Raw genomic sequence first — 17,403 nt, 5'->3', positions numbered from 1 at the left:
TTCAAACCCATTACCTGTTTTAACGGTGTGGCAGATTGGTGAACATTTCAGGGCATAAGGTCTGGAACTATTTTTCAAACTAAAGGTCTCCAGCTCCACAAGATATTCAAAAATATCTTTCGTCAAATCTCACAAGGAAAACCCTCTGAAAGGTCGAAATATTTCAGAAAACGACTGCTAATGTTTTAATTTGGGGTAGTTCCTCTCTGTTGCCATGGCAGCAACACAAAGTTTGATCTCTGGCTGGTCTGGATGCCGTCAGCATCCTCGCTGCTTCTTCAAACACGGTGTACCGCTGAGCAGCAGATTGCACGAACCTGAGACACACACACACACACACACACAGACACACACACAAACACACAGGGCCGAGTTTGCAGTCTGGAAACCTGCTTTATATTTCTCACCAGCTGACTGTCAAAACCAACAGAGGCTGGAACGTCCTCAGATGTTTCTTCCATCATACTTCATATTCACACCATTCCTCAGCCTCTTTTTCGTTCAGCTCTCTTCATACTAGTTCTCTCATCTGGTCTAGCCATAATCATCATCATCATCATCATCGTTATCATCATCATCATTTAAATCTAAATTTTCTATTTTTCTTGCACACTGGTCCAACAGAATCCAGGTCTTTCATTTGGGAAAATACCTGCCCAAATTTACTGCAGTGTTTTGATCCTCTAACTCTAACTAACAAGTGGGATACTCTTTTTAATATATATATATAAAACAAAATAAACAGAAAAGAAGATTGAGATCTATAAATCCAGAACAGTACACATCAAAAGAAAGAAACAAGACCACTCAACATAAATGACAGCAAAGTAACGCAGACAATCTTCACGACAATGTCCAAGAGCTTCGGAGGTTGAAGTCTCAGTTCGTGTGCTTCAGGCAGGCATGTCTTCTTGGGGTTTTCCAAAATGGTAATTTCGTACAATCTCTTGTTGTTTTTAGTTCCTGGAACGTAGTCCAGTCTAGACAGAACGCCCCCAACTGTCCACATAGATATCGGAGCTTTGAAAATAATGAATAAGCATGACAAAGATCGGTGAACTTCCGAAGAATTGTTAAGAAGGAGTCTGGCTGCTACCATACTGCTGCATCACTTCTTACTGTAATGTAAGGTAATGTATAAAACAGGACTCTTTTGTTCATACTGATCCAAAATCTTCAATTATGCAGTAGCCTACTTTCTAGAAAGATGAAGGGCTGCGCGTTCTTCTCAAATTCATCCGACTCGTCCTGAATGTCTCTGCCCTCCGTCAGTGTCCTTCTTTCCTCTTCACTCGTTATTACACTTTTTGCTGCATCTCTATCTGTTGGGCGTGTCTGCTGTGACTCTGGCCCTTCCCGTTCATCTCGTACATCGAGCTCTTCTGCTGCTGCCGTCGGTAACACCACACCCCGACGATGACAGCCGCAGCCAGCGCACACAACGCCACGATGATGACGGTAATTGTGGCACCTTTGCTCGAGGAGCTCTGAGGAGGACGCGGAGGGCAGTCATCGCCCACGCAGCTAGCCTCCCCCATCTCCCCTTCCACCTCCTCACGCTCGCCAGTCTCACTGGGCAGGTTGTTCACGGTGTGCTCCTCCATCAGGACGTCGCCATCATGCACCGGGGGAGCCAGGCCGTAATCGAGGAAGGGGTGCTCGGTGAGGTCTTCCTGCCAGGAGCGGGTGGGAGCTGCTTGTTGCGTGTCGTAGTCGAGGGTGTCGGAGTACGAGGGGGAGTCTGAGGGCTCTACATGATCAGGAGAAGGAGCATCGGTGGGGATGAAGCCAGGCCAGACGTCCTTTACTCCACCTTGTTCAGGGTCCACAGTGGGAGATTCGTGTTCCTCTGGTAAGCTGGTGTAGGGGACAGTCGTGGCATGTGTCCCCCTCTCTCCGTCCTCTGGTCTCTCTGTTGTCAAGTCGTCTTTTTCCGTTTCCTCCACGACGACAGGGTAGCCGTCTAGCCAGGTGTCATCCGTCGTTGCCTTCTCTTCTGCTCCCTCCGCAGTGACATTCTCACGTACATCTGTTGCTATAGAAACGATGACACGCTGATGACCATCATCGACATCTTCGTGGCTATCGTGATCATCGTAGCTGTCATGGTCATCGTTGTCATGCTCATCGTGATCAGTGAAATGGTCGCTATCGTCCTCCTCCAGGTCGTAATGCTCCTCGCCATCGTCATGGTCGTGGTGGTCTGGATGTTCCTTTGAGTCTTCAGGATGCTCTTGAACAACCGCACCATGATCGTCAGTCACGTCCTTGCGATCCTCGTAGCTTTCGTGTTCATCGTAGCTGTCGTCCCGATCATCGTACTCCGGGCTGCTGTAGCTAACACGATCATCTTCATGTTCACCCATGTCATAATGGTCATTGGGGTCAATATGATCTTCCTCGTGTTTTTCGGGGCGGTCCCGTCTGTCCAGATCATCGTGCTGAGCTGGAATGTAATGTGTCAGATGGTCATCGTGGTCATCTCCGTCCTGGTGACTGTCAGGGTCAGGCCGATCATAGTGGCGGCTGTCGTCGCGATCCTGTCGGTCATCTGTGTCATGATCGTCTCGCTCGTGATCATGGTCATCGACATCGACGGGATGCTGGGTTTCCTGGCTCTCGTGCTCTTTGCTCTCGTGCTCTTTGCTCTCCTCTGATTGGGTGCCTGAAGCTCTCTGTGGAGTCTGAGGGACTGGATTGGTGGAGACAGACTGACTCTCCTCCTGAAAAGCCTCAGAGGGAAACCAGAACATGTGCTTCTGGGAGAGAACAGAGACCGGTGCTTCTGTGGCTGCAGCTACATCTATCCTCACCACCTCCCTCCTCTCCTGCTCCCACCTCGGGTGACCAATGAAGTCTTCCACAGCCCGGTCCTCGTCTTTTTCTTCTTCTTCACCCTCAAACTTACTACCATTCGATTCTCCTCCTGCTTCAGCGTCTCCATGCTCGTCCTGAAGCTCCACGAGACCAAAGCTCGTCTCTTGCTGCTCCTGACCCCCCCTTCCCTCGGGGTATGCAGCTCCATGCACCTCCTCATACACTTCGCCGTGAGCCTCCTCTGGCCTCTCGCTGTGGTGCACTTCCTCCTCGTAGGAATCTGGGAACTTGTCCTCATAGTCTATGTGACTTTCAGTCCCATCTGAGGAAACACAAAGAGGAAACGTACATGATCTATAAGCTGCAGAGCTACATCAGGTCTTCACTTCCATGATTATACAACTCAATTCAAAAAATTTTACACCATTTTCAGATTGCGACAATAGAGCCAATGTTCTCCTGGATCCATGTATTCTGTGTCGTGCCATTCCATTATTTCTTTTGAAATAAAATATGAATTAGTGAGCTTTAGAGGTACTGGTTGTGGTGTAGGTGCTTTTTCCAGTTTTTATTTAAAGCTAAAGTAACTACACCAACTAACCTGCCTTAGTAACTATCCCTTATCTTTACCACAAGAGCAGTATCAATCTTCTCATTTGTCACTCACAAAGCAAATCCATGTATGTTTAATGAGTTTTCCTTTAAAATAAAGCAATGGCTACTCGTGATAATTTATCCCAGTTTAAGATTTGCATATGAAAGATTTGAAACTTTTTACTGCATCACAAGAAAATAGATAATTTGAACAATAAATCACACAAAATGTGAATATAATTTTGTGTAACAGAAATATATTTTATCTTTAGTATCTATTTAAATCATTTTGTGACCACTCTGATTTAGTCTTGGGTAATTTACTAACACAACTACGTCTCTGTAACCCCGCACACATGCCTGGCATTTTGCCTCCATAGACCCTTCAGGCCCTCTGCTATGAACTGGGCCACACCACGGTATGTCACGCTCAGGTGTCATCGCTGCCTTTTCTTCCCCACTCACAGTTAATACTCTGTTTCCCCCAAAAGTCAGAAATCAAGCAGCGGTCACCGAACAACACTGGGAGCCAACAAGCAAGGAAGTGAGGAGGTTGACCTCAGTGCGGCCTGCTGTGTGGGTCAAAGCTCAGGACTTTGAAAAGCACAATGGAGCATTTCTCTTTTTATTGCTTCGTTCTGCCTCTTTCCAGTTCTGCCCTGCGCTCCAAAATGCTACATTTTGACACCTTCTTACCTTTGACACAAATCTGCACCAGTCCATACCACTCTCCGCAGCTGTCGCACAGCAGGCTGAAGGCAGTGTGTCCGCTGGGCATCACGTGACCCGGCACACAAGTGTAGAGCAGCTCATCGCCCATCTCAAAGCCCGGGTGACCCTGCAGACGAGCGTTGGGGAAAGATGGAGGGTCCCCACACGGCATGCCTGTAGACAACAAACACAGAGATACATGTCAAATAAAATAAGGATAAAATTGAACAAATATTGTGATGTAGCCTAAATGTACAGAATTATTTACAGTACAATTATAATGTATCGTATCAATAAGAAGGACCAAACATGTACTTTATCTTTTGTACTGTAACTACATTTTACTGTGATATGTGTATTTTTTAGGATCTTTCATGAAGGACATTAATTTGTAATGAAGTATTGTTAGATTGCTGTCTTGGTACTTTTACTTAAGAAAATAAACAACACATTCCAACATTGGGAAGGGTCGAGTAAAACCAACTTTTCACTAACCGAATTGACTCGATTTATTGTTAATTGATTTAAAATATGTGTATTTTCCTGATAATGGGACTCGAATGAAATCAATACCTCTAAATCTCCTAACTATAACTACAGCTACAACACGGACTGTGATGCTTGTAACTTCTTTTACTTTTGTATGGAGTGGATGTTAATTTCTCCCTCAGCAGAATGTTGGCTCCAGTCTCGGGGGTGTGGTGTAGCCACAGTAGGTCAACTGTTTATAAGGAAGGAGTAGAGATCTTCTCTGAGTGGCACCAAATAATATTCTGCAACCTTCCCTCCCCTGTCAGACCCATGAGAGTGGAGTGGGTGTGTGGAATTTAGCTTCAGATCCATCAGGGTTTACGCACACACTCAGACATTCATGACAGATCGGTAAATGAAGACTGATATTAGTGAAAACACAAACACACACATCTGTGTCTTCACTAACCTTTATCTTTGATGCAGAAGGCGTCCAGGTGAGCCTTTTCCTCTGTGGCATTTTCTGTTCTCACGTCCACTGCGTTCAGTCCACTGCCTGCGACATTACACACAGTCGTCCTAGAAACCAGGAGAGAGACACACAGGCAGGACAATGAGGACATCTTTGTTTTCATTTAAAACCAAATCATGTTTAAAGCCCATTTGTAGTCGTAATTAAACCCAGTGTGTTAACTTGTAACACACACGGACAAGTGCACAGAAACACACTTAATATTTTGTGCTATTTTATACTTTACTCCAACACATTTTAGAGGAAAATTAGTGTCATGTTCTGTTGTTATGCCAAAGAGACAAAATATCCTCTAATATGTCTGATGGTTTCATTTAAAAGGTCAAATAAAAGCTATACAATAATATAAAATGAGATGTTAGTCTGTGTGGCAGACAATAATATTTTCTTCTTTCCACTCCATTAATCATCCACTGATGCCTCAGATTCATCTTGTGACCTTTCAGACGAGGGACACCGCTGGACTCAAATACCTCAAAGCATATCAGGCTGTTTAAACTTTCTCTACCATGTCTGACTACAACATTAAAATAAAGCTAACAAAATAATTAGTATTAGTATTAAAGTAGTAATGAGGCATTTCTTTCTGCAAGAAGAGTGACTTCATTTTCTGGCTCAACCCTCTGGCGTGTTCAAATCATGTCATGTGTGTTGTGTGCTCTGGTTTAGATATGTACACGGGTAACATGACGGCATACACTGTCAAATCTATGCAGTACTGTACTAATGTTATTACAGCATGACATCAGAGTACAAAAACACACATCATGCCTCAGACACTCTGCAGTATCAGCACTTGTAGAATGTGGGACAACATTATCTAACAATGGCACGCTGGGAATAGATGTTCCCATACAAGCCTAAAGATACAGCCAGCTTCGTAAAGAACAATCATAACATAGGCGACTTAATATATATAATAGGCGACACAGTCAGGAACTTGGGAGTGATCTTCGATCCTGATTTGTCCTTTAATAGTCACTTAAAAGTAATTTCTAGGACCGCGTTTTTCCACTTGCGTAATATCTCAAAAATCAGACATGTCCTTTCGCAAAAAGATGCAGAAAAACTAGTCCACGCCTTTGTTACATCGAGACTGGACTATTGTAATTCATTATTATCAGGCTCCAGCAGCAAGTCGTTAAAGACTCTGCAGCTGGTCCAAAATGCCGCAGCACGTGTCCTGACGAGAACTAAGAAAAGAGAGCACATTTCTCCAGTATTAGCATCGCTACACTGGCTTCCTGTTAAATCTAGAATAGAATTTAAAATTCTCCTCCTCACCTTCAAGGCCCTTAATGATATGGCACCTCTTTACCTTAAAGAGATGTTAGTTCCATATCAACCTACTAGAGCACTCCGATCCCAGAACTCAGGTTTACTTGTTGTCCCTAAAGTCTCTAAAAGTAGAGTAGGAGCCAGAGCTTTTAGCCATCAAGCCCCACTGCTGTGGAATAATCTCTCACTTTCAGTTAGGGAGGCAGACACGCTCTGTTCGTTTAAAAGTAGACTCAAAACCTTCCTTTTTTATAAAGCTTATAGTTAGAGCTAATTTGTGCGATGTTCCAAATTTGATTAAATGGCAAAAACCCCTGATGATGCTAAGACGCACAGGGAATTTATGACACAAGACACACGGAGCTTCTCTTTCCTGCTTCTCCTTCCTTTTCTCCATATTTATCACATCAAGATAATTCTTATCTGATCAGTACATGTTACTAACTTGACCCCTTTTCCCGGAGTTTCTGTGCCTTAGCGCCCGCGGATGCAGGGCCACAGCTGTGGCCGCACCATGGATTATGATTGTGGATCGCGTGTCGGAGGTCGCAATGGTGGATCCAGTTCGGTGGATTCTGTATCGTGCCAGCTGATCGTCGTTGTAATGGAGGATCCTTTGTCGCGTTGGCATCGGATGATGAGGGACCACGACCGAGGCGGCAGCTGATAATGGATTCTAACTGGCGGCGGTGGACAATGACTGTGGATTATAGTGGATCCCATCCTGATGCTGGATCGTGGTCTTGCTGCTGGCCAGAGACTGTGATTGCAGCGGGACTGCCTGACACATAGTATTGAAAAATGTTTAGCCTAATGGATGCTGCTAAAAATCCTGATGATGTTTTCTTACACCTGACATCTATTGCACTTCTGTCCGTCCTGAGAGAGGGATCCCTCACATGTGGCTCTCTCTGAGGTTTCTACATATTTTTACCTGTGAAAAGGGTTTTTAGTAGTTTTTCCTTACTCTTGTTGAGGGTTAAGGACAGAGGATGTCACACAATGTTAAAGCCCCATGAGACGAATTGTTATTTGTGAATGTGGGCTATACAAATAAAACTTGATTGATTGATTGATTAATATGAGACCTATTCCACAAGGACTAAATGAGTAATGTGGTCGGACCACGACGCCTACAAGCTAAAAACGATGAGTTAATAGTCTTTTTTTGTTGCCCCGTTACTTACTGGGTTTATAGCATCATTAGCCCACTTATCAGTGGAAGCCCCGGATAAGACGGACGCAAAACTTCCCAGGCCAATCAAATCATGTTGCCATAGCAACGCTCAACCACATGTCATGGCAAAGTTTCACCGACCTCAGATACATTACTTTTTATTTATATTAATCAGGCTTCGTCAAATAGAAAGGTATCAGCCAAGAGTTGTGCATGTGTCTGTTTGTGTGTGTGTGTGTGTGTGTGTGTGTGTGTGTGTGTGTGTGTGTGTGTCTGTGTGTGTGTTTGTTAACTTGTGCAACTGAGTTAATCAAAGCATTTGGAAGAATTTGACTGGCAGTGCAGCTCCAGACTGTGAGACGAGAGCAGCGTGAGTCATTCTGAAGGCTCGAGCGACGCTATAACTTCAGCTTATAAGGACACAAGTCTGGGAGAAGGAAGTGAGAAATCGCCAAGAAATCACCCAGAGAGAGACAAAAATCACAAAGACTGTTTTCATATTAAACTATAGCTCCTGAAGGCATCTGTGCACGTGCGTGTGTGTGTGTGTGTGAGTGAAGGTGCGTGTGTGTGGGAGAGAGAGATTGGGGGGGGGGGGGTTCTATCAGGGACAGTGTTTGCTTCACCTGACCACGTTTCTCAGAGCCATCGCCTTATATGACATAACGACAGTAAAACCTCAAGGATGTGTGTTGGGTGTGTGAGTGCGTGTGCGTGTGCGTGTGTGTGGTAGATGTGTTCCGTTGCCAGGCAGTAGATCTGTGATTGACAGTTAAGATGAAGACGTTACGGTAGAACAGTCAACCTTTTATTATGTAAGAGAGCTAAAAAATGACGTCAAAGGAAATCTGTAGAAGACAACTCACACCAGAGCAATATAAAATTTGACCACAGACATAAGGGAATTCTTTTCAAAGCAACTTCCAGAACCGATATGTGACTGAATTGACCCTGGATTACCTGCAAAGGCAAAAAAAACTACACTTTCTAACCACCATCTTAATCTACACATAACTAAAGCATCATTATGTGCTCTGTGAGTCAACCTTTTTTTTTTTGCCTTTTTGGATGCTTTCATTCCAATTAAGAAGAGTCACAAACAAATAGTTTTCCCCAAATCTTAAAGCCAATGTCTCAAAACATCCTGGATTCAAGTCTGTCTGTGGTGCATGAACCTACCGGTTTCCAGTATTATACATCATAACCTGCTAATACGCTGCATAGACTGTATATAGAGATGAACAACATGACTCTGGTGGCTGGCTGGAGCATAAACTCTGCCTCCTCCATGTTGGCAATTGGGACATGGGCCAAACTAAAAAGTCAAAGCACACGCCAAATAGATTTTTCTCAAATAAGGAGTGTCATGTAGGTAGTTCTTATCACACTGATGTTTGTTGACTAGATGTTTTAAAAACAAGGTATCTTGATTGCAGCGTTCGTATCCATTATATATTTTGACTTAATATCTGGGAAGAAGTGTAGACGCATCCTCCATCTTTATATACAGTCAATGACACATATCCTGAAATTATATATTGGGTTGGTTAAGGGAAGTGTAAATGCAGAGAAGGGCCGGCTGGAACTTTTGAACCTATAGCTACAGCGGAAACCAAGGAGCGGCCTTGAAGGGAGCCAGCAGCCCTTCAGTTAATAAGCTCTGAATTATGTGACCAGACTAAACAGTAAATATATAGAGTGGGTGTGATGTGATGCTGCAAAAAGTGAGAGCAGCTTTGGCACATTTTTGACATTAAACTCCATTTTCGTCACAAACACGGCAGAAGTCGTCGTCGTCGTGGTGAAGGTCTGACGATGGGCGGGGATGAACCGAGCTGGACGGACAGAGCTGAAGATGGATGACTGTGAAACATGGGACGTGGGTGTGAAAGCTAATGTCCACTATCCAACACGCAGGGAGTGTACAGAGACTTTTAAAAAACGTTTCAGCTTTTCCATCGACCAGACGTTCACCATTCTTCTGAAAGCCGCCATTTTTAATGACATTGGATGTTTGTCCTCTGAAACTATGAGCGAGTGTCATCTGAGTATTTTTATATGTTCATTTTTACCAGATATTACATCATAAACCCCTGATTAACATGTATTTAACTGAAGGTATTGTAGAAGCACTCTAAGGGCCATTTGGTCTTGTGTAATAACTGCTATTCAAACACTTGACTATAAGGGTGTACCTGTCTTCCCTCAAGCCCAAAATCATCTCTGTCTCTTTCTGTCTCCGGGTGCTGAGAGCCGTGTGTCATGTTACCGTGGAGATGAGAGGTGTAAATGGAGGCAGTTGTCGACATGACACCCCGGCTCTGAATTCCCTCCTCCTCCAGGAAGGAACAGAGGAGTCTTTCTCCCTCTCTTCCTCTCAGCTTTTTCTCTTTCCCCCTTGAAATGTGTCACTCTCCTCTTCTATCCTTCCCGCTCTCTCAAACTGCCGCTGCAGCCTTCGCTTCCTTTCTCTTTCATCCATCCCTACAACGTCCGTCACACGCAGGAGCACACACACCAGAGATGACCTTTGACATCTCTAGAAATCAGCCGCCTCCTGTACATGTCCCTTACAACAAACGAAGACAGAGTACTTCTTTTCTTTTCTTTTCTTACCCCACTGTGCCTCCATAGAGCCACCCACGGGTGCATGTAGAGAAGAAGCACTCCACCACAGCGTGACGGAGATCCTCCGCCGATGCCAAGCGGGCACGTTGCGAGGCACAGGCCCGCTCGGCATCTCTGAAGCCCTGAGGGCCGGAGGAGTTCCTCAGGTCCAACACAAACACCCGACCTGAGAGGAGAGAGAGAACAGGGTGTAAGAGGAAAAACTCTGAAACACCGCAAAGCAAAAACTCAGAGATGGGCAGGTGTATGTGGACTAGGGCTGGGTGATATCCCCAAAAATGATTCATTCAGTATAAGTATTTATCCAGATTAATGTCACATAATTATTTCTTTTAAGTGTAAAGACAGATCTTTGAGTGATGGTTGTGGTTTTAAACTCTTCTTTATGCGCAGAGGATGATAAACATTTGTTACATGAGGTAGATTGATGATGTGTTATACCTTCTTAATGTGCTGGCACAATGCATAATCATTACGATGATATATAAATTGGACTTTTGTTATATTGCCATGAAAATGATATGTGATAACTACTGATATTGTTTTATCGCTCAGCCCTAATGTTGACAAAGTGTCTGCTGAGAAAATTAACTATGAGCTTTTGGATTATGGCAGCCTGTTTAAGAACTACACACTCCAACTATTAAAAAGATTTTTTTGTAGGTTACAATAAAATCAATTTGAAGAAAACCTATAGGTGCATCAGAAATGAGTGAGGACAGCTAAAAAGCCTCTTATAAATAGTAGGAGCACTTTATTTTAACAAGTAAAGTGTGATAGTATTAACATGTCCTCAGCACAAGTTTCTAGCAATGATATTTAATATATAGTTTTGGAATATGTAAACTTTAGAGTCACAATCTAAGCCATAAACCTGCTACAGATTTAGAGAGGGCTTCAAAAGTAGGCGTAAATCATAAAGTGATCAAGACATATCTGTCATTAAATGAAGGGAACAACGTATTATTGTGTAAAAGTCTAGATCCAATTAATTCAACGACATAATCTGAAATCATATTTAACTCCAGATGCATTCCAATCTCATGATCAGTCTAAATATAGTTCAACCTTTACATGTCAGTATCTGGAGAATGCAGTTGAGCAGAGACGTTTTATATCTGTGAGCTTTAACAGGTGGCAGGTTACATTTACTGTAAATTGGCCCTGCGTCCCCTTCACGGTCACAATACACAGTCACGTCACTTATACTAAAGAAAACATGCTGTAAACCTGTGTATGAAACCTTAAAAGTGTATCCTTTTAATAAATATATGGATAAAACGTGTGAAAACATCAAACTAAGCCTAATCTGTAAAAGCTGGACGATGAATAAGCACTCAAACAGCATTACGCACAGCTTTACGAACGTATAATGCTGTGTTTGTTTGGTTCTTCTTTAAGATTCAATATTTCTACCAGAGAATAAAACAATCAGGTGACGGTAGAGAACATACTCCCGTGTGATGATAAACCTGCTCAACGCACCAGATGACGCGACAGGTGCCGTTGACTCGCGTCATCCTCCGTTGCGCGGCGAGGAACGAACCCCCAAACTTTCTGATTTGAGTTTGTAATGAAGTCTGTGGGTTTCGTGTCATTTGTGGATCCAAATAGGAACTTACCATCTGCATTCACATTCACTGAGCTGATGACAAGGCAAGCCAGGCATCCATAGAGCAACCACACAGCAGCTGGGTTCCAACGATCCAGCATCTTCTTCTTCTTCTTGCGCCTTGGGTTGTATAAAGTGAATCTCACTTGTTGGGATGGAGAACGTGTCCAGATGGAAGCTTGAGTCCCAGTCTCTCTCCCGGTGGACGCAGCGGTGGGAAGGTGTCGGAGCTTATTGACAAGTGTGTCCGTTCACGGGAAGAGACCGGAGACAGCGGCTCGGGAGCGAGGCTCGTTCGCCTCCAGTAATAGTCGAGCCTCGCGAGCAGATGGAGCACCGGTGCGAAAACTCGCGCGTCCCCGTTAGTCAATACGTCACGGCCTGGAAATCTCCACGGAGCTTCTCCTGCTCCTCCAGAGCGAGAGGAGGAGGGAGAGGAGGTGCAGAGGCGGCTGCTGCTGCCGGGGTGTCCTTGAGCAAGACACTGAACTGTAGAGACGAAAAAATCCCAAAGTTCATATAGCTCGTGTAGGCAGGTTTAGGTTTAGGTTTAGGTTTAGGTTTAGGTTAAGTTAAGTTAAGTTAAGTTAAGTTAAGTTAAGTTAAGTTAAGTTAAGTTAAGTTAAGTTAAGTTAATCATATATCAATATATATTATGTTATATTATATACTATATATACTGTACTATTTTTATATACTGTCTAACAATAACATTACCATCATATCATCAGTACTATTACCATCATCTTGCCACTGCACCTTATCTACCTATTTATCTTGTGTTTCTGTTTTTATTCTTTCTACCTCAATATTTTTTATTTTATTCTATTGTATTGTATTTTATCTATCTATCTATCTATCTATCTATCTATCTATCTATCTATCTATCTATCTATCTATCTATCTATCTATCTATCTATCTATCTATCTATCTATCTATCTATCTATCTATCTATCTATCTATCTATCTATCTATCTATCTATCTATCTATCTATCTATCTATCTATCTATCTATCTATCTATCTATCTAAGTTAAGTTAAGTTATTTTAGGTTAGGCTAGGTTAGATTAGGTTGGGTTAGATTAGGTTAGGTTAGGTTAGGTTAGGTTAGGTAAGGTTATGTTAGGTTAGGTTAGGTAAGGTTGGGTTAGGTTAGGGTTAGGGTTAGGGTTAGGGTTAGGGTTAGGGTTAGATTAGGTTAGGTTAGGATTAGGTTAGGTAAGGTTAGGTTAGGTTCAGATTTAGGCTTTGCTCGGTTAGGTGCAGGTTAGGGTAAGGGTAAGGTTGGGTCTGGTGAGTTGAGGTGAGGTTTAGGTGAGGTTTGGTCAGGTTTGTGGTCAGTTTAAGGTTAGGGTTAGGCATGGTCTATGGTCAAGGTCTGTAAGTCTCACAGAAATCAACATAATAATCTTTGAAGTCATGGAGACACCACTGTGTATTTGTGTTTCTCTCTCTTTGTGTGTGTGTGGCCCATTTGGTGAGGAAGATAAAGACGGACGGCCCCAGCTCATAAAGAGCATTTTTTATTGTTTCCGTAAATGTGCAGGTGTAGATATCTCTATAAGCCATATACATGCAAACCGGAGCAGCACCAGTGAGCCCACATTACAACCACTATAAATGTTGCCCAGAGAATCAGAGTAACCGCAGTGTGCTCGTATGCTTCTTTTATTAAACGAACGTGTCTTACACAACAGACAACTGAATCTCCCAATATATGTACACAGGGATTCATATAGATCACATGCACGAGGGTAGTGTCAGATTGACTTTTTTCTCCTCAGAGCAAATGTATGGGCATCCTCTGACAAGAAAGGGTTAGCCTCTGCAGGGCTTTTCCAGAAAAATAAGTTTGAGGAGCTCTGTTGTAAGCCATCATGATCAAAACGTCTAAAGAGTAATTGGGGAAATTTGATCAGTAATGATTTAATGACAACCGAAAACCTGATGAAGAAGTCAATGGGATGTGATTAAAAAGATCCAAAACATTTACTGTGTGTGTTAAATGGATCTTATGCGATCGGAAAATGTATTCATACACTTCACTTATGTAAAACTAACCCAATGTGTGAAATACTCTATTACAAGTCAAAGTACTTCAAGTGAAATTTCCCCTGCTCTATGGGAGTGATGTTAAATGAGAGCAGACCGCAGATAGTCAGGGACAGGATCAATGCAGATGTGTGTGTATGCAGATGCTCAAACAGAGAATTCATTTGAAATGAGATTTAAAAAGACAATAGTAAAGAAATTCTACAGGGAGTTACACCTATATTGAGTTTTCACACATCCTCATCTCTGCCTTTCACATCATTTTCATTATTCCCTGTGTTCTCTCTCTCCCGCTTGTATTCTGCCTCCAACTCACAGCCAATGTCTTTCTTTTTCCCATTTCATCCGTGTTTCTATGGAGGTTTGGGTGAGGGTTTGTGGGCTGGGAACCTGACTCGTGGACGGAGGCTATTTCTGGACGGCTGAGGGGTCATAGGGGGGAAAAAAGGGAGAGCGATGGCGAGGAGGAGAGAGACAGTGATTCACACCTGCACCATCTCCGAGGGGCTGGTGTGAATTATGTTTGCTGCAGGTGTCCAGGGAGAAACATAACCAGACATCACACATGTGTGTCATCTCACAGTACACACCCATAAGACAATGTGTGGAAGTAAACACTCACACACACACACACGCACACACATTCACTGGTCTGACTATGTGTGAGACCAGTGACCTCCCATGTCCGGTCAGAATGACGTGTCGTGCAGGTTTGTGATTGACTCAGGAGGAAACCATTGGTCATACCAGTGCATCCCAGGGACAGAGGGATGACTGACGTTGTCTCCACGGCAACAACGACCTAAACCGCAACTAGGGATGGGGTCCGGAAAAACAGGAGCAGCTTGGAAAGCTCCGAGTTGAAGCTATGTGGAGGAAACAGTGAGAGATGATTGGTGTGTGTGTGCAGTGCTGCCCGGTGAAAACCACACAGCTCCAACATATCACTGTTTCATGGGCCTGTGTGTGATTGTTTGGCCCAAAGGCACAAGGGAAGTTTACCAAAGCATAACACAGTTTTCCTTGGACAGTGAGAAATAATGTGTGTACATGCATCTGAACCTGCAAATATTTGCATTTTTTCTACATTGCTATAAAGATAAGATAGGATGAGAAATTCCTTTATTGATCCCCAGGGCATAAATTCAGATATTACAGCAGCCCAACAATACAGGTACAAAAAGAATAGAATAAAACAAAATAGAACTATCTAAGAACATAGCAATTAAATAAAGAACTGCAATGCAATACACAAATATTAGTACATGGTACAGTGCAGTATAACATTGAATATATTTTGTGTCCAAAATTAAACATGTATAGTATAAAAACACACAGGTACCTTTAATAAAATAAAATAAAACATTATATGACATTATAAATAGCCAAGAAAACAGGAACAACACAAAATAAAGGAGGCAAGAAAGAGGCTAAACTATACAACTAAGTCTTTAACTGTTTTGATGAAGAATTAAAAGTAGTCAAACCCCTCTTATATCCAAAATCATAGTATATCATCACCTGAGGTGTCTGAGATGAGGTATTCATCTGAGACACTGTCTGTGTTGAACAGAGACGACTTCTCTCAACACTGATATGGTCGCTGCGCTCCTCAGGATACATTCAACACCGCACTGCCAGCCACAGCTGAGTCAGGAGGAGGAGGGCACGGAGCTATTCAAAGAACTGACTTCATTAATTTGACTTTTGAGGAGCGATTGTTAATTACCATGCGATTCAGTCAGACAGGGTGGCGACAGGAATGAAAGGAGGAGATGTAAGACAAAATTCTGGCACAAGCATCCTAATATGTATGTGTTCCTGCCAGCATACACAAACACACACACACACACACACACGCACGCAAACACACTCAGATCTGACTCCTCTTGTATGTTACACAATACTCTGAGGTATAAACCTCGGAAATTATTTATATTGCTTTTAATCACTATCACTTTTTACAAATCCTGCTGTGCTTATTGCTCCATAGGGCTCACTGTGGTAATGAACGACAGCTGCTTTGGGACATGTAGACCAACAGAGACGTTGTTTTTTGTACATTTTAATCTATCAGTTGTATTTCATGAATTTTTCATTTTTATATTTCAGATGAAAACTCCCTTTCCACTTATATTTGCAGAGGGGAACCAGACGAAATAAGGAATGATTACATTTCTTGTTTTTGTGAACTGCCCAATTAAATCTGAGTAGCAGGTCTGACATTCCTGCTCAAATGTTTTAGTCAATGAGACAACTGGTCATAAATTGTGACCTTTACCTTTGACCTTTGATCTTTCAAATCCAATCAGTTAATCTGTGAACATTTTTGCCAAATTTGAAATGACGAGGTGTTATTAAGATAACATGTTAAAAATGTGTAACTGGGTGATTTCTGTGTGGCTTTGACCTTTGCAATAGGGTTAAGTCATATTTGAAACTAGAGGGAACGTTTGTTTCAAATTTGAAGAAGTTCAACGATGTTCCTGAGATATTGCACCTGACACCCAATGTGAGATGGGATTGGATCTAGCCCCCATCAAAGGATAATCATTATAGAAAGATTGTATGACAGAAAATGGATTAAAGGATAATCTAAGCAAGTGTGATAATCTGATAAAGCACAGATTAATTGCATCAAATGACCCTCTGTCAGTATTGTGTGAGCATATACAGACGGACCTATGTCTCACTGGCCTGTTAGCTTGGTTAAACATGTCCGTTTAATAATACTTGTAATTTCTGAGAACTGGTCCATTTGTCACAGCAGGTTTGGACCAGTCGTTGTGGGAAAACCACAGATGGTACAAACTGATGATGATGATGATGCTTCTGTTCTGTTCGTCACGGCAATAAGTCAAGTAAGTATGACAATACTGGGACTCCGACAGTGAATCAGCTAAATTGAATTCAGCCATCATTCATATCATCATTAATCATATAGAAGAGCTATTAGTTCTGAGTCAAATTCCTACTGCCACACAGGGAATTTGGCAGCTAGCAGCTTTGTCTGACCTCAGTGGTGTAAAAAAAAAATTTGATCCATAACTTAAATGAAATAGCAACACTATTCTCATACTTCTCAAGTAAGAGTGACAAATTAGATATTTTCCCTCTGTTAAAGTTAGGTTTCTCATACACAGAATGCCTCTGTGTCACAAATATTTGGATTATTATCACCGATGCATTTATGTGAGGGCAGCTGGTTGAGGTGGAAATGATCAACCCTATACTACAGTATGGAAATCTGCAGTATACAGGTAAAGCATATATACAAAAAATTGTATGTGAATGTATTAATACATCAACATAATTAAGGGGGTAACATTCAAAAATATAATGAACAAATATGTATCTGATTGTGTCAGTTTACTTCTGCGCAGGAGGTGCGCGGTCCACTTCTGTGCAGGAGGTTAATAAAATAAAAATAATTAAATTAAAAACAAAACAAAAAATTCTAAATAATAATAATAATAATTTGAGCATGTTAAAGCCCTCAAAAAGCCAATTAATTTGCCTGAATAATGATA

General features: G+C 42.3%; 1 protein-coding gene across 1 annotated transcript; it reads right to left on the bottom strand.

The window, feature by feature from the left end:
- Positions 1-1,298: 1,298 nt before the first annotated feature.
- susd5 (sushi domain containing 5) lies at positions 1,299-11,921 on the bottom strand. The gene is made up of 5 exons (XM_061093354.1): positions 11,831-11,921; positions 10,197-10,374; positions 5,063-5,172; positions 4,108-4,296; positions 1,299-3,139 (listed from the first exon to the last, which is right to left on the bottom strand). The coding sequence occupies exons 1-5, from the start codon at positions 11,919-11,921 to the stop codon at positions 1,299-1,301; spliced, it is 2,409 nt and encodes an 802-aa protein (XP_060949337.1).
- Positions 11,922-17,403: the final 5,482 nt, after the last annotated feature.

This window comes from Limanda limanda, chromosome 19, assembly GCF_963576545.1.
Source record: "Limanda limanda chromosome 19, fLimLim1.1, whole genome shotgun sequence".
NCBI classification, from domain to species: Eukaryota; Metazoa; Chordata; class Actinopteri; order Pleuronectiformes; family Pleuronectidae; genus Limanda; species Limanda limanda.
This window is presented reverse-complemented; position numbering and strand designations above follow the sequence as displayed.